Here is a 24,821-nt window from a genome sequence, read left to right as displayed (position 1 = left end):
AGTAGTACAGGTATACAACAGAGGCTTTAGCCTTGGTGCTGGATGGCTGGTGGTTGGTCTGTATAGCCGATATAACCGCCTTTCGGCGTAACACACCAGCTTCGCAGGCACGCGGCGCGGCGGCAGCTGGCTATATTACACCGATAGACCTGTTACACCTAACCCTTGAACATCTAACTTTAGACATTGTTTAAAGCTATCAAATGACAATGCCCCTACTGCACCAGGTGGCAGCGAGTTCCACTCCTCGATGCTTCTAGGAAAGAATGAATTTTTGAATGAACACCTCAATCCTTGGTTGATAACCTTGGTACTAGGCTCAAAGGCGTGGCTATTTCTTGTTTTCTTGTGGGCTGGAATTAGGTACTTAGTAATTGGGACGTCCACCAGCTTATTAGTAATTTTGTACATCATGCATAGTCTGGACATGGTCGGCAGCAGTACCGGTATACAACAGGGGCTTTAGCCTTGGTGCTGAATGGTTGGTGTTTGGTGGCTGTTCATTTGATGATAAGGATTCCACCCGTACCTTTTAGTAAAAAAAACTTTTCACAGCTACGACTTTTATGTAGGGGACGGACACGTATAACAGTGGTTAAAATGCAGGAAATTGGCAATTAGGAAGTTAACAGACTTTCTAAGCTGAAAAAGCATTGTCAATAATTTGCTAATAGCCATTACAGCAAGAACTTGATTTACAATGAATCATTGATCACACTTGAATGGTTCGCAAGCCTTTCGGAAACTAATATTGTGTGTTTAGAGTACAGGCGTATGACTTATAGCATGAACTTCATATGAACCACGTTCTGTTTTCTACTCACACAAATTTCGTTACAATGCGACCTTACAATATATTTTCTTCTCAAGATTGCTCTGCAGCAAAGCTATCCAAGGATAACCTATAGGGAATGTCAATTGGAATACATTGTAAGGAGTAGGTCATCCATCTGGCCACAGTGCCACTGGGAATAACCATGAAGATATCAGCGAGAGGAAAAATTTCGTGCCGTGCTTCCAAAACACAGTCACACCAATCTATAAGCAAGAGGCGAACATGGTAAGGATTATGTACGGGTTGTCTAGATATATCAATCGTTGTATAATCAACAAAGAGCAGAATTTCTCGTCAATCTCGCTGAACCTATCGGTCATTTTAGTGATATAGATAATCTTTCTGTACGTGCTCGGGTTTAACTTGTTTTTTCAGGGGCTCTTTGACGATATCCTCTGACTATTGTGACCAAATTATGTTTATTTATTTATTTATGACGATTTACCACATTTGTGGAAGGATTGACATAACAGGTGACTATCACCTTTTCAAAGTTGTCAAACCTGAAACAAGACCACTCACACCGGGAAGGTCCCCTACTCTTTTCGATAAGTGTGGTGGGTTCTTTTACGTGCGTGGGTTGTGGCTCTCCCAAACACGGGACCTCCATTTAACGTCCTATCCGAGGGACGTCCCTAGCCGAAGCTAGGTACTCATTTTCACCTGAGTGAAGTGAGGAAAGTCGTGTAAAGTACCTTTCCCAAGGGTACAACGTCGCGGCGCATGTTCGGACTTGTTCGGGTACGACCCGGAATCGAACCCGGGTCTCCCCGTTTCATAGTCCAGTGATGTACCACTACACCACACGACGCCATTGATGTTATTCACTCAAGCATAAATAAGAGATACTAAACGTTTCCAGTTGTAATTCCTTTTGTTAATATGAGAACTTCTTTTGTTTACATACTTTTGCATGGGGAGGGGGTATTTTCATTTTGTTCTCACTGTTATTCAAATGTATTTATATATTTATATAAATGTATAAATAGTATTGGTTGTACCTGTTAAGTGGTAAGTGGGGCTGTTAAAATAAGTGTAGAACTTGAGTGCAGCCCCACTTTGTCCTCGTCCTTGTTTTGTTTCTTTAGGCCACACCATCTTCATTTGTTGGTTCTCGGATTTTGTCAGAAAAAAATGAAGCGACAGGGCGAAAAAAATAGAAACAGGTCTAGGCATCCTATTATAGGCATATAGCCCCAAATGCTACGACAGGAGCCATGAAGTCAACACAAAAGGCTGAGTTACTATCTAAACCACTGCATTGGTAGATGGAAAAACTGGGAAGAAAAGGACTTTCCTCAACTGTTTTGGGGCAAAACATGAGCATTTTTAAGTTGATTCAGAACCACAATCTTTTTTTTTTTTTTGCAAATCAGAAAAAAATGAAGAGATGAATCCGAGAACCAACAAATTAATTTGATGTGGCCTTAATTTAAAAAGAAGCAAATATCAACGGAGAAATACGATGCACCTGTCTCCCTTTTCAATCTACCCTGCCGTGCCATACACGAACCGTCGCCGCGATATAACCGTTACTCTGTGACCCGGGGTTACATATTGATCTCACAGCATTGACTGATCGAACCACTTGTACCAGTTCAGCTTAATGCCGATCCACAACATTAGTTTAACGTCGGAAAACATACGTAAATCTACCCGACTCCATCATCCGGTGGTTATACATGTATCCCTACGCAGTTTGACAGGCAGTTTCATTATCATTTTCCACGTATCGCTCCAAAGAGTTTAAGTAGTCTACTTAATGTATTGTGTGAGGTGATTTGTGTGTATGATACCGAAAAGCGTATGTTTTGTTTCCAGGCAGTCCCCTTCGCTTTGGGGGGGAAACACAACTGAACCGGAGCGCACACAATATCCGCAGCGGAGTGTATTGGGATTCTAAAATTACATCTCGGTGCTCATTCAATGATAGTACCGCTTGTGCAAAGCAATTTCGTCGGGTCAATACCGCGCTGGCCTGGGGAGAGGCATGCGGGCATATTTCACGGTCGGCGCTCGGCGGCAATATTATTTCATTTGACCTGGAGAAACAGTCTTTAGGTGATACTTACGAGAGTCACCCAGGCGTGCTAAATCACGGCAAGACGGACTGTCAGGCTGTCGGCACGAAACACTGAGGATATCCACCCACGACTTTCTTCATAAAGCAAATGTTGCCCACATACATGTGTGTGTCTGTGTCTGTGTCTGCGTGTGTGTGTATGTATGTGTGTATGTGTGTGTGTGTGTGTGTGTGAGTGTGTGTGTGTGTGTGTGTGTGTGTGTGTGTGTGTGTGTGTGTGTGTGTGTGTGTGTATCTCATTCTCTTTCTCTCTCTCTCACTCTGTGTGCATGTGTCGAATTTGTGTGTATTTCTCTCTCTCTCTCTCTCTGTGTGTGTGTGTGTGTGTGTGTGTGTGTGTATGTATTTGCGTTGTATTTGTGTGTATGTGTTTATAATTACCTATATGCCTGGCAGCGTATGTATGTATGTATACATGTCTCATCATCAGGATGAGCGAAGGAGAACTTGTAGTACCCAATAGCACACATGTAATGAAACGACTTGTCCACCCGTGGTGCCACATAACGCTTACATCCGTACAACACATTAGAGCCCATTGATTTATCCACGACCAGACCGTGCGGGACTTCAGGTGTGGAGACGGTCTCACGTTGGAACCAGGTTGCTTGGAGAAACGGTAGCCGGCTTCGGGAGACGGCTGGAAAGAGTAGAAATTGGCCAAACAGAGAGATAACATGACAAGAGTACATTTTTGCTGCACCCGAACTCTCTAGTGGACCAACTCCCCTGGCGTGTTATCTCTCTATTTGGTCAATTTCTACTCTTTCCTGCCGTCTCCCGAAGCCTGGTAGAGGCTAGAGGAATGGCACAATTGTCTACAATAATCGCCAACTCACTCAGCAGGATAACACTTCATTCTCCTGCAAATTTCCGCCTCATGACTGTTATCTAGCGACACAAGGGAAGAGTTCAGATAACCTTCTACTCCATTTCGTTCATCACAACATCCCATCCGCTGTGTTTTCCACGGCCATATCTGTGTGCAATCCACTACCATAACGCCTCTAGCCTGGGTACCATCCGGATTTTCGCTCCGCAACGCTCGAAAAAATCACGAGCGTTGCGGAGCGAAAATCCGGCTGGTACCCAGGCTATAACGCCTCTGCCAACGGCTATCATTTAAATGACTTCTCGCCAAGCCTCTTGCAATCGCCGTACGCCGTACTATAAAACGTGGGGCGCGGAGAGAGACATTAATGGTTGTTTAAACATTATGCCTGGTTCTGGCGAAGTCTTTATTGTGTAGTTTACGGCATTAAAACGTCCGAATGACTGATCCCGTGGTGGTTACGCCCGCTTTTTGAATCATCACTGCCTTAATCAAGTATGATTGTGAGCGCGCGATCGTGAGCGGAATATCAGAACGCGTGGAAAAAAGTTTTGATACTTCCTGATCCAAGATAAGAAGACTTTTATCGACTCCGCTATCATCTGTTGTCATTGCGGAAATGTCTACGGCGTTACTTGGTAAACGGGCACTTTGCCGTATCATTCGTCCCATCCCATTCCGCCCCCGGCTATGAAAACACAAAGCTCTCTGCGCGCGTAGATGTACATTTGCTTCACTGTTGCAGGCGAAGTGATTATTTACGAAGGCCCACAACGACACTTCCATACACCTGTTCCACAGCCCTTCCACACCGCGCTGCCAAGTGGAGGGGCCGAGGAAGAGCGGTATGCGCGCTGTGGAAGGGCTGTGGAAAAGCGGTATGAAAGGTGTATCCCTTGGCAGCGCGGTGTGGAAGGGCTGCGGAAGGGCTGTGTGAAAGTGTCGTTGAGGGCTTTCGTAATTATTGGCAGGGAAGCGGCGTGATGCGTTCGGATGTGATAATACTACCTGAGAGACTATCGGATATGCGAACCTCAGATGCGTAGCTATAAATAGACAAGCCGATACGAATTTCCAAAGTACTTGCGTTCTAAAATTAGAATTTCGATTCTGTCATAATCCTTTTTGTGAAATTGCTTTATTACAGCTTACTGTTGTTTCGTTTTTTATGGTACTAAAAACTGAAAAGTTAGACTAGTCCCACGTTGATGCAAAGTTACAAATGCAGAAGCAAACAATAACTTTGTACACTCTAAAAGTAACGCAAGAGCGCAAAAATATAAGATGCCTAAATCTTCAAAATAGAGACCGTAATCGTTGTGATACGAATGAAAGTGAAGAATCATGACAGCCACCAAATATCGTATTTCTGCATTCAAGAAGTACAGAAAGTAACGCTAATTATACTAGCTATAGTAGCACTTAACCAGTCCTGTACCGGTAAAAACCCCATCCAAAGGTAGGCCCCGGGATGTCTTGGCACTCTGATAACTGCAATCAGAACGGCAGCGAGGGATGGAATTTATCGGTAATGCAGTGAATCCCACTTTCAGGCCTGCAATTTGCCAATTGGCCCTTAATTATGGATAATTTAATTACCATCTGGACGGGTATGGGGGCGTAATCATACCGGTCCAATCCCTCTAACGGTGTCAGCTTTCTCGATGCAATGGGGGAGGTTAGTGCGATATTGGACAACTAAGTTGACACATGTGTTGTAGTGAAGTGCACTTTGCACACGTAGGAGTGTCCTATGAGTGTTATATCTAACCTGTAAAATGAAATAGTTCCTCTAAGAGCATTTTTTATGTTAACCGAAGAAAACATATTGTTTTTGCTACGTTCCCTCTCCTTATTCTTCAATGACCCGAACCAGACTGTCTGTTACCATGGTAACTAGTGTTAGGTTACACCATGTTGCAATTTCATAGCAGGAGGGATTTAGACTTCTGTCTGACCATACATATGAATGTGTTTGAGTAAGAATTAACACAGCAGACCATAGGCGAAGGTAAACATTATGCATTTGCCTTGCAAATGTTACCTTTCTAGTGACGATCTATATGAGTTGAGAACACGGCAAAATTATTCAGATTTGAAACAGGAAGGTAGAAACCGATGGCATGATATTTCCGTCAATAACAATATTTTCAGTATAAGCAGGGTGTTTCTGTCAATAACATATTCCTCGCACTACAGACAGCATGTTCAATAGGAATTTTTCACTATCACTTTTATTGATATGAAGTTCGGGGGAGGGTTAACAGTGGTATGATGAAGTTCCCAATTACTTCTTAAACAGTCGTTGTCATCTCTGGTATAGAAACCCCAGTTTCCCGTTCTATCGAGGGAAATAAGGGCCGATTGTGGCCCAATAAACCTCGAAAAGCTCTAAATTACGACGGCGGTCTGTATCGATTAACTGGTGAACCTGTCGATGTACGATACAACATTGAACCAGCTAACTTGGGAATCATAGAAGTCACTTCATTCTACTTCAGAGACCGGGTAGAGAGTTATTCCCTGCTTCCCTTCCCTGGAACCACAAACTTGAAAACCGCGAAGACATAAGAAGTCACTTCTTTTTACACTGCCCTAATAACACAGAACAGCAAGCTACCTCTTCCAAGCTACTATAGAAGCTAGTGTAACGGAAAGGAAAAGAAACCTACAGTGGGGGTCGCTGGTAGACAGACGAAAAATGTCCAGACTATGCATGATGTCATTGATGTACAAAATGACTAATACACTGGTGGACGTACCAACCACTAAGTATCTGATACCAGCCCAGAAAGGAACTAGAAACAGTCATGCCTTCAAATATCAGAGTTATCAACCAAGAATTGAGGTGTTTCAAAAACTAGTATTTCCCAAGAACTATCGTAGACTGGAACTCGTTGCCACCAAGCACAGTTGGGGCATCACCACTAAACAACTCTTGCAATTTTAAGATTGAGAACAAGTCGTCCGGTGTAAGATAGCTAGCTGCCGCCGCGCCGCGTGCCTGCAAAGCTGGTGTGTTACGCCGAAGGGCGGTTATACCGGCTAAACCGATACAGATACCCTTTTTCGGCAATAAAAAAAATCCTGATAGGCTTTGTTACCGACTTTGATAATCTGACAGACGATATTCTAGTCCATTTATTTTGAAGAGGTTCTACTTTTCTTTTCAACAGCTCATAACATTCAAATATTGCTCCATGTACAAACATGCTTGTCAGATTCCAATTGGTTTTTGTAATATTTTGGCATTTCAGTCCTGACAGTCTTTGGAAATATTTGTTCACTAGTTTATCTTTTAATTACTATGTTAATTCGTGCTTTGCTTGTCCTATGTATAATGTATTGTCTTGGTGGCGGCATGAATATAAGTGTAACTTGAGTGTGCCGTCACCATGTTTTATCAATATATGTTTCAATAAAAAAACTTCCCCGTATCAGAAATATTTATTCACACACTAGTCTTGTTCATCGTTTAATTACTATGTTAATTCGTGCCTTGCTATAAGTGCGAATATCTAACGTAGTTAATTCGTCTTACTATGTGTAATCATGAATAAAAGTGTAACTTGAGTGTGCCGTCACCATGTTTTGTCAATACATGTTTCAATACAGAAAAACTTCCCCGTATCGGAAATCCTTGGGAGTTTTAATCGCGGTGTATTTCATACCGACTCAGGTGGTGCCATGTTTCACATTACACGGTACCGTGCTCGGGGTCAGCACCCGAACACACACTCTCTCTCCCCCGGTATTCTGTCTGCCGGGCGCCGGTTTAGTGGACCGGAGGAAAACGTCATTCTTTAAAAGGGCAAAGGGGCCCGGAGTGACGTTTGGGGCACAAAACACGCAAATTGGAATTCCCGCCCATGTGTGATGTTAGGTTGGGGGTGTTCTTCACATGATTCAATAATACGCTGAGGCGATTCTGGAATCAATCACACAGGCATTACCCGAAATTTCTCACTACGTGCTAAACGCACCCCAGGCTATATTTTAAGGAGAGAAGTTTTGGTGCCCGAAAAACAAACTTTAAATTATGTTTACCGAAGGAAAAAAATATTGTTTTTGCTACATTTCCTCATTTCTTCTTCCGTTCCAAACACTGACCTCTGACCTGACCAATGACCTGGTTTGTTAACGTCTCTCACCATGGTAACTGGTGTTGGGTTACATAATGTTGCAATTTTATAGTAGGAGGGATTTATACTCTTGTCTGACCATATATATGAATGTATTTGACTAGGAATTGATAGAGCAGACCATATGCGAAGGTAAACATTATGCATTTGCTTTGCAAATGTTATCTTTCTACTTGTTTTGATTGTTGTTCTCCCTTGCTTTCTCGATGTTAGAGCTCGCAGTGAGAAGCATCCGCCCAACTGTTAAGACTTTATCGACAGAAATGTTCCCCCCCCACGCTTTCATTTCTAATTTATCAGACATATGTCAACAAGGTTTCAGAGCAATTTATAATGGTCGTGCGATCGATTGTTCAGGAAACGCAGCTGAGTTACCGATCATATATTCCAGGAAACAAGATGCCTAGCTGCAGAATACGTCCGCCAGTCCAGCATCGGGGCTGTCCCTGGTGCTGAAATCTCGGTGCAACGATTAATAATAGAATTATCAGAAACAGTTAATTGGGAAACACCAGATGATACCGTTAGAAAACAAGTTTGAACTGCAATTTCCTACACACGAAATTGGACTTTTTTTAGACTGTACAACTCGAGTCTTTGTGAAGGAATGAGCAATCCATCGCTTCCGTGACGTCACGCAGATAACACACGTGACTCCGTGAGCAGTGGATCATATGTTGCAGAAAGTCTATGGCGCCCCCCGTCTCTGTTGAAGGATGGTTGTAATGCCCTGATGTAGATGGCCTCTTAGATCCCTCGTGCAAAAAGGTCCAGTTCTGTGTCCAAGATTCTTGTTTTGTCTTGTTTCATGATGACTTCTACCAACACAGATGAGCTTTCAAGATAAGCATTGAAAAAAAGTGAAAGTGATCTCGATCCAGTTTTTAGCTCATTGAAGAGCTAATCTTCCACTGGTCGTGACAGAGAAGACAGACGCTATATACAGTATTTACAGGTTCATTGTACCGGGGAAATTCCCCTAGCTCTTTTCGACAAGCAATGAACAGTGGACCACAGTTAACGTCCCGTCTGAAGGACTGCGACCCTAAACAGTAGCGTGCATGTCGGGTGAGCAACATCAGCCAGGATTCGAACTCCCAACCTCTTAGTCCAGAGGCAGGATCGCTCACCACTGGACTACGCACGCTACTCTTGAATACATTCGTGCTAAACATACGTCCACCAGAGCGGCTATACAATCATCGCACGGCTGTATCAGTTGAGGAAAAGTTAACTTTCATTTACTTTAGTCGCGGGGGGAGGCAGTTCTAAACCTCCCGAGTCCATCCTTGTTAACGGTTACAGCAATTATAACGAGACAAGACGTCCTCGGGGAGGGCAATTAAGGCGAACTCATTTCACAGTCTTCACAAATGGCTGAAGTTCTCTCCTTGTTAGGGGATGGAAGGGAGTAGATATAGGTCTTCAACTGTCTTCCCGCCATCTGGAAGTAGTCTTCAGAGGTGGAAGAGTCAACGGAGACCAGAAAGAAGATGGAGTAGAAAAGAAAAGAAACCTACAGTGTGTGTCACTGGAAGACAGAAGAGAAATGTCCAGACTATGCATGATGTACAAAATGACTAATAAACTGGACGACGCAACTACTAAGTACCTAATACCAGCCAAGAAGAGAACAAGAAATAGCTAGGCCTTCAAGTACCAGAGTTATCAACCAAGGATTGAGGTGTTCAAGAATTCATTCTTTCCTAGAAGTATCGCAGAGTGGAACTCGTTGTCACCAAGTACAGTAGGGGCATTGTCATTAGATAGCTTTAAACAATGTCTAGAGTTAGAAGTTCATGGGTTAGGTGTAACAAGTCGATCGGAGTAATGTAGCCAGCTGCCGCCGCGCCGCGTGCCTGTGAAGCTGGTGTGTTACGCCGAAGGGCGGTTATACCGGCTACACAGATACGTACAGGGCACTACAGGGAGATCAAACGAGAACTAAACTTCCCTTTTGTCCATATGCCTGAGTGGGAAACTTTTAGTGCTGTACAAAAGGACTCGGTCAATATATTGATCCGTACGTACCCTAACGCGAAATTGCCTGCTTTGTTTGTGGCAGTTTTAAAAAATCCCTGTGCCACTAGTTCCCTCCACATGCATGTCTCATTAGCATTTATGAGACCGGCCAGCCAGCCGAAACGTTACCCTGAAAGTCAAATCGTCCCCATCGCGAACAGAATATCGACTATCCAATCTTTCCCTGTCTACCTAATCCTTCACAACGAGACTCCTCTCTTTTTCCCGGATTTAGAGACATGCTTTTAACTTAACTTATTGGAGGAGGATGGGCGGTGATTAGAAGTGACGGTTGTTATTGTTAGAGAGATTGCGGCGTTCGGAATAGATGACAAGACGTTTCCGGGGGTTGGGATGGGGGAGTAACCCCAGCTCCGGGTAATAGAAACATGTCGGATTGATACAGATGACGCCTTGTGTTGGGAAACGTTGAGCAGACTGCGCGCAGTGCAATTTTACACAACATAACCCGCAATGTAACCGTTCACTGCTTTCCAGTATACATTACCATGTATGTATTGGGGTATACAGGATAAAAAGGTCTGTTTCCCCCTTTAATGTTGCTCAATGCTGTGGTTTATTTTGTTTTAAGTTCTATAGTAGCTATCTGAAGACAAATATCTAATAGCATGAGAATCATATGTATAATGGACCTTTCAGTTTTACAGAAGGTCTTGTCCACCGGCTAAAAAAAACATTTCGGGAGTGGACGTGAAGTTGCGCCATGGTTGGGGACTGGTTGGCTGGTGGTTGGGAGTAGGTCGGTAGTAGTCGTGGCGCGGTTGGCAGTCAAATTTGATTCATTTTCAACTCAAAGTTGATTCAATTTGTCTCGAAAGGTTAAATCTGGTCAGATTGCTCTCAACCTACCGCCAACCTTGGTTGGTTGGTTGGTTGGTTGGTTGGTTGGTTGGTTGGTTGGTTGGTTGGTTGGTTGGTTGGTTGGTTGGTTGGTTGGTTGGTTGGTGGTCGGGGGAAGGTTCTGAATGTGTGGCAAGAGTTTTGTGTGGTGAAGCGGGTACCAACGGTAATGCCGAGGTCACATTTCCAAACCGGGGCCCGGTCGGGCTGTTTCGATTAACGAAAAATCAACAATTTATATCAATAATATGCGTAAATAGTTCCCTCCTATTATCAACTTTTTTCCACTTTCTTGAAAAGTTGAAAACTGTGCTTTCTTGTCTTTTATATCATACGTTTCGTTCCATAACACTGCCGGACCGGGGCCCGGTTTAGAAATGTGACCTCAGCATAAGATTTCTTAGATCTTTCACCGCGAATGGAGGTGTTACTGGGACCATCACATGTCTGTATCCATGCACGAACAGCTAGGGCGGATACAGACTTTTCCATCCACAAAAATCGATACAACACATTTCAAGGGGTATTCCTCATGAGTGAATTTAACTCTGAGTGTTATTACGAAAATTCGCACGGCAGGGGAGTCCTGAAGGGTAATCTCCAAGCAGATCCCTCTCGGTGGCAAAAAGACAGTATCAAATTGGCCAGACAGTATCCATTAGCCAGAGAAGCTCCATTAGCCACCGACGGTGGGGATCAGAACAAAAAAAACGGCCATATATAAAAAGGTAACGATTATTCCCCACAACCTCTGCTTGGAGAGTACTGAAGGGAGCGTGAAACAAACTAGGAGCATCTCAAAGTAATTGACTCCGGTTTGCTCGAAGCCACGTAAAATCACTTTTGGCCAGGAATGTGCCAAATTACCATCGTAAGGAACTCTTCATACAAATCAGACCCACAAAACATCCGTAAAATGTTTAAGTGCTTCGGACGCTGGTTCTTCTAAAAGCATTGTACTTGTCATGCAGAAAAAGTCGTGAATGCAAACATCTACTAGAAAGGTAACATTTGCAAAGCAAATGCATAATATTTACCTTCGCATATGGTCTACTCTGTTAATTCTTACTCAAACACATTCATATATATGGTGACAGGAGTCTGAATCCCTGCTGCTATAAAATTGCAACATTATGTAACCCAACAACAGTTACCATGGTGAGAGACGTTAATTGCAACATGATGTAACGCAACATCAGTTACTATGGTAACAGCCTTCTGGTTCAGGTCATTGACCCTATTATTTTGGAGAAGAAGAAGGGGAAACAGAGCAAAAACAATGTTTTCCTTCGGTAAACATAATGATATATGAAATAAAGGCAGTCCGTATTAGCTTCTTAACAGACAAAAATGCTGACTTTTCCAAACTATTAAATTAGTCAATTTGAATTTTCCCAACTTTGTATGATTTCATTAAAAAAAGTGGAGGTCGATATCCAATACCACAGAAAAGAGATCAAACATTTGGCAAATTGCTTAGAGTCTTCTAAAGCTTTGAAAAGTTTGTTTGGAAATGCTCCGACTGTTTTGAACAGGTTGAAAAAGCGATGGAGAAGATGGCAATTAGAGCGATCATTGAAAAAGCATTAAGAAATCATTGAGCCCTCCCTGAAAGACCGCCAGCGATCCATCAAATGTTCGTTGCTCAACGGTCCTTTTTTGAAAAGATGGTATAAGCCAATAGCCTCAGCCTCCGCTCTTTTCAAATCTTCGCCACCACTCACAAGCTTTTTACAAAGATAGACTGCCGTGAAATTCACTGTGGCTGCAAACCCATTAAATGTACATGAAGGCCTTCTAAATCACTTTGCAATGAATATAAACTAGTTACAGCTGACAGTCACGGATGTACCATTTAACAGACACCCCCGGCTCTGACTGACCAGAGCTGGTCCTGAGTTTGACGTGTTATTTTTCAGCGGAAGGCATCTCCATAATTCAGGCCATTTGGAAGGAGGATGTATTTTTCACGTCTGTGGAAAACCCTGGCAAATCGATATAGTCCGTCAGCGGTCGGGATGGAGTTATCCAACACCAGGCACGGGCCGGAGAGTTATTCTTCACGTTGGGGTAGTGATGTGTACCTAAACCCACATTTAGGTTCAAGTCCGGATTCAAGTCCAGAGGTTTAGGTTCAGCTCCGGACTCGTAAGTCAGGACCTTAACCCATGGCATACAAAACATGCATGTTGGCAACCTTGCAATGTTGTATGAGCAAAACGTTGGCCACATAACGTGGATGCCGACACTTAACGATGCCTGATGGCAATGTTTTCTTCATTTTGCAGCCCAGATTTTGCAATCTATGAAAGGTTTCAGGTGGTGGTTTAATTTGGAATGAAAAGGTATGTGACAATGTTTTTTTTTTTTTTTGTAGCCGGAATTGGTTCTTGACTTATAGTTTTTTTGTTTTTTTACTTGAAGCTAAAAATTTTGCAAGTCCGGAACCAGTCCAGGGAACCGGTACACAGCACTACGTTTGCGTTCATGTGGAGGGTGGAGATCCCACCGCCGTTTGACCGAGGGGAGCGTGGATGAAACTAGCCCGGGTACCAAACCTTTGGTCGGCTTGGGGGTGATTTTCCTACCCCTACCTTAACGAAATGCACAGGCGAGCTATATACCCACGGACCTACGTGTATTCGTCTGGTTTCTCTTTATCCGCTGGTTTCCTGTATTACTCTGAGTCTTCTACGACAGGATCCAAAGTGTGAGCGAAGAAACCTAAACCGTAGACGCAAAAAGCTACCCCCGGCGTGCACCGGTAATTGGGGCCTGGTTTGGCGGCCCGAAACGCTACCAGCCCCGAAGAGATAGCGCTGTGCTCACGGGGGTCTGGCTACCAGGGTAGGATTCAGCCTGCCAGTATCTATAACTCGGAACAGAACCAACAAAACACAGCTCCCGGGTTGGGTTTCACTTAATTGGGAGATTTTAGAGTGTTATTTATGGGAAAATCGTTTTATACGATCTAGCAGATAGGTAGCCGTATTATCCGTAAGATACGTAATGGCTATTGCTAGACTATTGTAGATTGTGTCACGAATGCCGGTCTATTTCTGGAGCGCGCCTGTGGATATAGTTACCAAATGATAATTTTACAATACATGAGAGTATGAGTGACGACATTGCCTAGTATCTATCTAGGGAACGCCAGGAAACCGCATGTGCCAATGTCAAACCCCAACTTTTATCCCCTGGCTTAGGCAGATGCTATACCATACCGCCCGGGAGGCCCGGCTTAGAACGCTACTAACTTCTGACGTATTCAGTATTTATCATGCACAACTGACGCACGTACTTTTGTCCCCAGATACCCGTAAACATTTGATCCTTCTTCTCACGACTGCGTGCCATCTATACATTCACTTATGCTGCTTTTATGGAATACAGTTTTTGATTCATTCTCTCCTGCAGCCATTTCCCCTTTACAGGTAGTCCTACCGTAAAATGAAAACTTTTGATGCCACAAATCACAAAGTTATTGTAATTGTGCGCAGCTATAGATTGGGATAGCCGGGGGTTTTAGAGATGGTATCCAACTGAAGAGGATCAGGGAGGCAAACCAGTGCCGCAGGCTAAAGAATCGAGTGCCGATGTAAAATATGATACATCGTGAGATGAGACAACTGTAGTATAGCTAAAAGTTGGCGTTGCTTTTGGCCAGGAGAGAGAGTAGACTTTTACAGTGCAGTATGGCATGTGTTGTAGATAATATAGCAGAAGCTTCAGAGATAGTATCCAACTGAAGAGGATCAGGGAGGCAAACCAGTGCCGCAGGCTGAAGAATCGAGTGCCGACGTAAAAATGTGATACATCGTGAGATGAGAAAACTACAGCTAAAAGTTGGCGTTGTTTTTTGCCAGGAGAGAGAGAGTGGCCCGTTACAGTGCTGCATAGCATGTGTTGTTACCTCCATGAAAAATGGAGGTATTGTTTTTGGAGTGTCTGTGTGTGTGTGTGTGTGTGTGTGTGTGTGTGTGTGTGTGTGTGTGTGTGTGTGTGTGTGTGTGCACGTGTGTGTGTGCACGTGTGTCTGTCTGTCTGTCTGTCTGTGTGTGTTTGTGTTTAAGTACATTTGTAACTTCTGACCGCCTTTATGGATTGTGGTGATATTTGGTATGCTGGTAGGTCGTAGGAAGACAAAGGTCAAGGTCAAATACGGGCCTCCTGTTCGCTGACCTTGGTACTGCAGCAGAATATTGCCAAAAGATAGGAATGTCACAAGCAAAATAGTTTAGAAACCCATAAATCTAACTAGATTATAGTAATTATGATCTTATTTTTGAATGAGACAAATGCCTCAAAAACATTTGCATAAACTCTTCATATTTCATGGAGGTATGAAACCTCCGAATTCTTGTTGATAATAGCAACAGGATGAATGGACGATTGGAACATCTACCTTCCGTTCGGGTCAGCATGTGTCAGAGGTCAGTACGGGATCTTGAAAACTTGGCAGAAACCGTTGACAAGAGGGTGGTGAAATATGAGTTAGCGGATATTCTCGTACTTCGCGTTATTCCGGCACCGTTCCATCTCCCCTGTACTACCGGGGAGAGACACGCACCACTGCCGCTACAGTTTATGATGGATGCCCCTGCAGACGACACAAGACACCGAACACGGCCTTTCTTTGAAGTGTGTGCGATGGTGAAAATTAAAGTAAGCAGATATGCAGCCGGCGGTGTCAGTGTGCGTGGTATCGTGTCTGGTACAACAACCCACGTCTTTTATATGGCGAGCCATTTGGAACACAAGTTTGACCAACTTTTCATGTGTGTCCGCTTTTAGCAAATCGGCGTGACACGACACATGAAGCAATAAATTAGTCATGCTATTGCTTGGTAGTTTTCCCCCGTACCTATTTACGACGGAATAATAAAAACACAGTTTTTGTCTGGTCTGGTTTTACGCCTAGTGCTAGCATGCTGCGCTGTGGCCTGAAGAGAGAAGGTTGCCTCTGCTTTCTAAACGCTTTTAGTCACGGCCATTAGGGACAGGGCGATTAACCTAAAAGTACCAGGAAAGGTCTGCCACGACTGAAGTATGTGACTCCTCCTACAGGGGTTTTAAAAAGACTCCTCGGAGTTTGTAGACGGGTCACTTTTACACCAGGAGACTGGCTATAAAGGTAGAACAAGGGACCCGACCAGTGGGAGGGCTACTAGAAGCGTGATTAAGCCAGTTACTGATGACTATATCTTAACAGCTATCTTCACTTTATCTGTAGTATATCAGTCAGCCAAATGGTTCAGCTTTATCTTATCATGGTGATCTAGCGATTCTTTCGTGATTCAAGTAATCGTCCAACTCGTTTCCGTTACTTCGATAGAATGTTGAACTTTTATAAGCACAGCTTTCCTAAAATACTGTTATTTTCCCTGTGCCATGCTGCGTTGGCTTCATGCGCTATGCCTATTTCAATCTACATCCATTTTGACACATGTATACATAGAATACATTTCACCGTGACCTGAACAAACTAGTAAGTGCTCAACAACTGCAGTCCATTAACGTAATATTCCGAGCGAAAGAGCTCATCTTGATTCCTATAACTGCACGTCTCCAGCATCACTTTGAACGCAGCAGTACTGAGAAGGCGTAAATAATACCTCAACGACTCCTGGTGAGCTTTTATTACACTCGAGTCGTGCCCCACCAATTTATAGAGATCGCTAGATGCGTCTATTTTCCCCAGTGAAGCCATTAACACCGCGGTACTGCACTCAGAAATTCCTTCTGAAACCACCATAATTAGACCGTACAAAGAACTCCCAGCTCTCGCCATTAGTGAACCTCGGCGCTGAACTACTGTTCACAAAGAAGGAATTCCCCGGACAGACATACAGGCTGTAAAATCTTCCTGTAAGATGTCACAAGAAAAACTTTGCTGATAGGATGTACGCAGGAGGTAGCCGCTCAACATCTTCAGTTAAAGTGACGGCAGTAACTTGTAAGTCCTGACTTCAAACATAGAGGAAAATGCTAATCTCCAAGCTAGATTTTTTGATGGCTGCAAGACAGTACCAAATTGGCAAGAAAGTGTCAATGTGTGTACGTATGTATGTATGTATGTATGTATGTATGTTTGTATGTATGTATGTATGTATGTATGTATGTATGTATGTATGTATGTATGTATGTATGTTTGTATGTATGTATGTATGTATGTATGTTTGTATGTATGTATGTATGTATGTTTGTATAGATGATGGATGGATGAATGGATGGATGGATGGATGGATTGAAGGGGATGGATGGATGGATGGATTGAAGGATGAATGGATGGATGGATGGATTGAAGGATGAATGGATGGATGGATGGACGGTTGGGTGAATGGATGGATAGGGAAACGAAAGGATGGATTGGTTGTACGATTGGTTGGTTGGTTGGTTGGTTGGTTGGTTGGTTGGTTGGTTGGTTGGTTGGTTGGTTGGTTGGTTGGTTGGTTGGTTGGTTGGCTGTTTGGTTGGTTGGTTGGTTGATCGGTTGGTTGGTTAGTTGGTTGGTTGTTTGGTTGGTTAGCCAGTTAGTTTCTAAAATGATTTTTTCTTACCGCCTTTGCAGCTAACGGAAGCGGGTGCGCGAAGATCTCGACGTTCGGCCCACCTCTGGGTAAAAACTACGGTCCCAGGGAGTACACCACTGACTCCATCATGAGTGAGTACGGCAGGCTACTATTCCAATAATAGTAATAACTGTTCATGGCTGTAAAATAGCAGTAAATAAACTCTAAACTACAATTGACAGACCACATCAGTGTATGTCTCTGTACAGTTAATCCATCGTCGTTTGTCTCTTACGTCGTGAGACTCGAGTCTGATGTCGTGAATAAGGCCACAGCAGGTAAATGTTATGGATGACATCCTCCGCAGACTCCAAATCTAATGCGGGCGGGCGAAAAAAAACAAGGCGGGCCGAAAAAACAAGGTTCCTACATTTCAAAATTTTGGCTCAATCATTGTACAAATGCTTTTGATTCAGTGGGAGCATCACATATACACAGTCTACATTACATATCACTGCATCAAAGTAGGAAACAAAACATGAAATCAGAGCCTTTTCTTCTCTCCTCATGATTATCTGCCATCCACCTTCCGGCATGGCAACAGACATATTTGCCCATTTTCGGCATGGTGACCACTGTCAGAAGGCAACAAAATCTCTTGTTTTTTTTTCCAAAGTCAGGCGAAAATTAATGCGTGCGCTGATGTCATCCATAAAAATTACTTGCTGTGGCCTTAGATACAGTTTGCAGTCACCTGGTCTGAACGCGACACTGAGAACCTTCTATCATAGTTATGGGTCACCGCACTTCAGAATGACTGATTACGACACGATGGTGCTTCATTTTAGAGTTTGGCACAATGCCTACATTCACTGATAATGGCAATACACGGTCATCAGTCTGCTTGCAACTAAACATACGTTATTCTATGACCAGACTACCCCTCTGGTAAAGTGTTCACCTCATTTCTTCATTTTCATGTTCACCGAAGGAAAACATATCGTTTTGCTACGTATCCTCTTCTTCTCCAGACTAAAAAGGTCAACGACCTGAACCAGGCTGTCAGTTACCATGGTAACTAGTGTTGGTTTACATCATGTTGCAATTTTATAGTAGGAAGGATTTAGGCTCCTGTCACCATATATATGAATGTGTTTGAGTAAGAATTAACAGAGCAGACCATATGCAAAGGTAAGCATTGTGCGTTTGCTTTGAAAATGTTACCTTTCTAGTTTACTACGAACTTCTTTCTGCAAGCAGAAGGGTCTGGTAGAAACAAGCAAATACACAAAAACTTTGACTTTCCTCTCACAAAGTTCACACCTTTCCCAGTTGTGAGTTGGCGCCTTTATCCGACCGTAACCAAACGTTTATGAGCGGGCCTTTATGTTGAGACAGGTCAAGCCTTTTAGTCCGCGTGACGTCAAACCTAAATCTAAATAGGATCGTAATTGATCCCTGTGCTTCTCTCCGGAATCCCGGGTTATTGCATGACTTTTGATCTATCAGCTAATTCAGCTGTACACAGAAATCAATTTTTCCTATAGAACAGAAAAGTCAGAGCGCCGCGATAAAGTTTGGATGTGGAGAGTCCCGGCGTTGTCTGATCCGACCGGTTGGCGCCAAAATTTCCCACCGCCCTGTTTTCAGACGACTTTTTGACTGACTGCCCAGAAATGCTATCCTCCATCTTGCCCCATGCCGGAGCCATTACAAACAACGCGCTCAATATCAATCTTATGTTCCTGTGATGGCTTGTCAATTTAGAGAACGGCTATCTTTGAATTTCGTCCACAGGGCCTACATATGATATCAGATATCGCTCATCGAACTTACGAAAGTAGAACCTTTCCCAAGTCACTGACCCAGCGTTTCTTACAAGTATATATCAGACAATACACGTTAATTTGTGCATGCCTAATGCCTGTATGAAAGCTCTAATACCTAGAGATCTTAGCGTGGGAAGATATGATTTTATTGGCTTAACCCAGGCATTACTCTAACCGCCCTGTTTTCAGACGACTTTTTGACTGACTGCCCAGAAATGCTATCCTCCATCTTGCCCCATGCCGGAGCCATTACAAACAACGCGCTCAATATCAATCTCATGTTCCTGTGATGGCTTGTCAATTTGGAGAACGGCTATCTTTGAATTTCGTCCACAGGGCCTACATATGATATCAGATATCGCTCATCGAACTTACGAAAGTAGAACCTTTCCCAAGTCACTGACCCAGCGTTTCTGACAAGAATATATCAGACAATACACGTTAATTTGTGCATGCTGAATGCCTGTATGAAAGCTCTAATACCTAGAGACCCTAGCGTGGGAAGATATGATTTTATTGGGATTATTCTAACCACGGACAGAAAGAGTTATCACAACTTTTGATGAAATCACAATCCCTGGGATATGTTCCACCGGGACTCCAGTCGACTTTCAAAATGACTTGCCAGACTTTCATATTGCGAGAAAGAAACAATATTTTTCCCCTGTGGTCTGAAATGATATGGCGGCAGATATGCCCAGAGAACTTTTCATTTCAGAATCAGTCGACCAAAGATGTCGGGGTCCTCCCTCTAGTTCCTATGGCCTGCTGCTACCAAATGATTCGATCTTAATTGGATTGTGCGAGATCTTTTTTTTTTTCGAGTGACAATTATTTGAGTGACGCCCACATGGTCGACAAGATGTCTAGGTTTTGGGCTTGTTCCAGACTCTAGCTAGTTCTTAAAGTCTCTACCAGACTAACTACGCTTGCTATATATATATATATATAGGAGAATATTTGCCAGGGCCACCTTGGGGTTTTGACTGGCCGCGCAGCAGAAACTTGAGAAAGAACCAACCTTCCGCGGACTGACTCCCCTGGTCAATTTTACTCTCCCTTTTGCCGAATTCTACGATCAGTATTTTCGTAGAAACGCCTGGTGGAGGCCAAGTTCCTCTGATTCGAATGCGTATTGTTTAGTTGCATCGGCGAGAACTATAGCTGGGGTGGAACTGGACAATTTGTCTAACTTTTGCTCAGCTGACTCGATTTTTTAAATTTTGACAATTGGACGAATTCTAATCTTTACAAGATAAATCTACAACAACACAGCATACTAATTGGAACATGTATTTCACATTCTGATGGTGATAATACAGAGGGCTAGAAAGTAGAAATGACAAACTAGATCGAAAGTTAGACATATTGATGACAGAATGGCAAAAAAGGCGCGAGAAAGGAAACAAATTGGGGTTAAAACCAATTCCTCCAGCGTTCCCACTGCTATACCGCTCGTCGGTATGCCATATTGACCACGCAGATATCTGTCACAACGCCTCCTGCTGATATAGCTGTAGATGCGATCAATATAACCATAGATTTGTGTCACGGTGCGCAGGCAATCAACGGTTAAGCTCACCAATCGTTACATCAAAGATCGGAGTACATGGGAAGTATATGAGAGAATAAATGCTGATGTATCAGCGCCCATATCCGTCAGGTACCGTATGTCACGGGTCAGGGTTGTGCGGGTCAGGGGAGCGCAGGAGCCGGGGAGACATGTCCCGGAGGAACGTGCGGCTCGGCAGTCTGATGGGGAAATGAGATACTCTTAAACCGTATTGTTTTGTAGTAGATCATGTCTTAAAAGCTTGGGGGTGCACCCATCTGCATTTATGGATGTAGTTGAAGTGTTAAAGTGCGCCACGTATGTGCAGAAAGTCTTAATCACGAGTATCCAAACCGTCACTTAAAAGGATGTTCTAAAGATAACGTTATCATCCAATTTGAAAGAATCTGACGTTTGTCTCATTATATGATTTTCGCTCGTATTTCATACTTCAGAATTTAATTAACTTAATTTCCTATACTTTGGTTGTTTGTTTGTTTGTTTGTTTGTTTGTTTGTTTGTTTGAATCATTCTTTATCAATGAGAAGTTTGGGCCATGTGTGTAACCAGACAAACCACTAAGTACAAGAGCAACCAGACAAACCACTAAGTACAAGTGCAACCAGACAAACCACTAAGTACAAAGGCAACCAGACAAACCACTAAGTACAAGTGCAACCAGACAAACCACTAAATACAAGGGCAACCAGACAAAACACTAAGTACAAGGCGACCAGACAAACCACTAAGTACAAGTGCAACCAGACAAAACACTAAGTACAAGGGCAACCAGACAAACCACTAAGTACAAGGGCAACCAGACAAACCACTAAGTACAAGTGCAACCAGACAAACCACTAAGTACAAGAGCAACCAGACAAACCACTAAGTACAAGGCGACCAGGCAAACCACTAAGTACAAGAGCAACCAGACAAACCACTAAGTACAAGGGCAAACAGACAAACTACTAAGTACAAGGGCAACCAGACAAACCACTAAGTACAAGAGCAACCAGACAAACCACTAGGTACAAGGGCAACCAGACAAACCACTAAGTACAAGGCGACCAGGCAAACCACTAAGTACAAGAGCAACCAGACAAACCACTAAGTACAAGGGCAACCAGACAAACCACTAAGGACAAGGGCAACCAGACAAACCACTAAGTACAAGGGCAACCAGACAAACCACTAAGTACAAGGACAACCAGACAAACCACTAAGTACAAGGGCAACCAGACAAAACACTAAGTACAAGGGCAATCAGACAATACACTAGGAATCAACTGGTTGCCCTTATTCGTGTTCGAATGGCCGCTAACTTTGCTTTTTGTGTCGTCACTTCCTGTTCGCTAACTTTTTTTACGTCTTCACTTACTGTCCGCTAACTTTGTCTTTTATGTCGTCACTTCCTGTTCCTGTAGGGGTGATCTCCTCCGCCATGCCGTTTCCGGTAGTGAGTCTGGGGATGACGTTTCTCGGCTGCGTGGTGTCGACCATCGGACACGTCAACCCCAGACGGAAGCTCAACGCCTTCGCCTCCGGGATCCTCTTCATCCTCTCCGGTAAGGACCGAGACTTCTCGATCAGACTAGTCATGGAACTGTTACCCTGGGTGCCAGACTAGTATCGGGCTGTTAGCCGTTTTCCTTCGGCAGCCAAGAGCCCTTCGCCCGCCTATCTAAATTACCGCTACGGAGGAAGTTGGGCCCGGGGGGAGTTTGGCCGGAACTGTATGGCACTAGTACTGTCATCTTAAGATTATCTGGCGTAACGGCAGAACATTCAGCTCAGAACCAAGAGGTCCCTGGTTCAGAATCCTGCCAAGTCACCGACCTTGTTCCATTGGGAAAGGCACTTTACACCATTCCAATCTGGTGCAAAGTTATTTGAAAAACATAATTCTATTGTAGTTTACGTGACTTTCCTCACTTCGCTCAGATGAAAATGAGTACTAGTATGTCAGAATGATCATTAACGTTATTATGATCGAGGGCATTAAAAGAAAATCAAACCAAACCATCTCCAAGCAGATCTTTTGGTGGCTGAAAGACGTTATCAAATTGGCAAGGACGTATCCTTTATGCCACCCGTTTCGCTGGCGTAAGGCAAACACCTAAAACACGTCAAAAATATAAGCCAAGGCTTTTAAGCGTTTCAAACACCTCTGCATGACGGAGTAATAAATGTATGCATCAATACATGCAACAAAATGAATGTAAATCATGCGCAATATAGAGATACAGAGCTACTCAACGACAACCGATCCGCTACACGGAACCGAAGTTTAATCTGTTTTGGGACTATGAAGGTCTCACCCTGTGTTACACTAAGCCGTTTGTAATTCAGTAAGGAACTATGATTTCACGGTAAATGATATAAGGAAGCCTGTTGGGAAGATTTGGCCTCGGCTTTCATTCCAATCTGGTGTAAAGTTATTAGAAAAACATAATTCTATTGTAGTTTATGTTGCCGGAAAATTTCGAATTAATTGCCTGGGAATATAGATAGCTTGATTAATAAATACATTACAATCAGACGGGATGTTGTCGAAAGTAAGACAAAACACTTGTTAGAGTTTGACTAGAAAGTTTTTCGTGCAACCGTTTACTTCATAAGTCGATGACTTTCCCCTCATATTTATGTTAATCTTCGCAGAAGGAAAACATATTGTTTTTGCTCTGTTTCTTCTTCCTCTTCTTCTCCAAACAAGTAAGGTCAATGACCAGAACCGGATGTCTGTCACCATGGTAACTGGTGTTGGGTTACATCATGTTGCAATTTTATTGCAGGAGGGATTTAGACTCCTGTCACTTTATGTGTGAATGTGTTTGAGAAAGAATTAATCGGAGCAGACCATATGCGAAGGTAAACATTATGCATTTGCTTTGCAAATGTTACCTTTCTAGTTTGGTGGTATGTTGTTCCCTTGATTCACAGAGATAGATTAGTACAAGTGTCCCTGTCAGGCCCAAAGAAACCGTGCTTAACGAAGCGTGTGCCTGTCGCAGTGGCGAGACTGCCAGCAACTATACATCTTCTGCACTGTGAGACTGCTGCACAAATCTTTAAATCTTTCCCCCCGGACGAAGAAATTCTGTATGGATCTTTTTTTATTCAGAAAAACAGTAATGAATACAAATGAAAGGACACAGACAAAGTGACTACGAACTCAAGTTAGGCACAACTTATAGTACAGCCACTTTTACAATGAAGGTATTTTACAAGACGTTCGAAAAAAGTATGGATTCATAAGAGACCTAGTTGAAGCGTGAATCAAAACTCCCATCCCTGAATTTTGTATAATTTTTTGATATTCCAACATGTAATCACAAGACGAGATGACGGCACAGTCAAGTTTTTTTCAACTTATATTAATGCCGCCACCAATACAGGGGACAAGCGAGGAAAGTCGTGTTAAGTGTCTTTCCCAAGGGCACAACATCGGTGGCATGTCAGGACTCGAACCCGGGACCTCTTGGTTCCGAGTCGAGCATCCTTTCACAACTATCTAGAACGAAAAGAGCGCACATCCCCGAAACATGATTTTTATCCTTTGCCCATACTCCCATACTGATATATTCCAAGGATCCTCCAGTTAGCAGACCTTTTCCTGCTAAATAACCTACTCACCGAGTAACGAGGAGTTTTGCCTCAAACACGAGTGATCGCGTTAACTTACGAGAGAGACTTTAAAGTGCTCTGTGGTCCTTGTAATTCTCCGTAATGTCCTGGGACGTTAACTGCGAAGCTATTAGAACCTTTTATAAATGCCGCGAATTTCCCATTGGAGATATACGTATTCCTCTGCACGATCTGCGACGCACGAACAACTCCTACTTCACACACCCTCAAAAGTTGTTTGGGGAGAAACTCGCAGTGCAGAAGCATCTATTTACGATAATGACTAAAAGGCAATAAGTCTTGTAGGAGCTACAAAACAAGGAATGAGTCCCTCGATGCTAACATAGCTAGTAGTATTTCATGTTTCCTACAGCTAGTTTCATAACGTTATTTACTTTTTACACAACACTACGTGAAATGGCTTCATTTAGACCGCCCGTTTTGCTTGTTAAACCTACTCTAATCTTCCATACGGTGTTCAGAATGGGTCGTATACACGGTTTCATGGGGGAAAACGGCCCCATTAGAA

At 43.3% G+C, this 24,821-nt stretch overlaps 1 protein-coding gene across 1 annotated transcript in view; it reads left to right on the top strand.

Moving 5' to 3' along the window:
* The window catches only part of LOC109461498 (voltage-dependent calcium channel gamma-5 subunit-like), a 50,575-nt gene that overhangs the window by 17,900 nt on the left and 7,854 nt on the right, over positions 1–24,821 (top strand). Inside the window, exons 2-3 of the mRNA XM_019757870.1 lie at positions 17,347–17,439; positions 22,093–22,233. Of these exons, the coding sequence (XP_019613429.1) occupies positions 17,347–17,439; positions 22,093–22,233 (234 nt within the window). The remainder of the gene's footprint in view (positions 1–17,346; positions 17,440–22,092; positions 22,234–24,821) is intronic.

This window comes from Branchiostoma belcheri, unplaced genomic scaffold (assembly GCF_001625305.1).
Source record: "Branchiostoma belcheri isolate BF01 breed outbred unplaced genomic scaffold, Haploidv18h27 scaffold112, whole genome shotgun sequence".
Lineage (NCBI taxonomy): Eukaryota > Metazoa > Chordata > Leptocardii > Amphioxiformes > Branchiostomatidae > Branchiostoma > Branchiostoma belcheri.
Note: the sequence above shows the minus strand (reverse complement) of the source record. Positions and strands in the feature narration are given on the sequence as shown.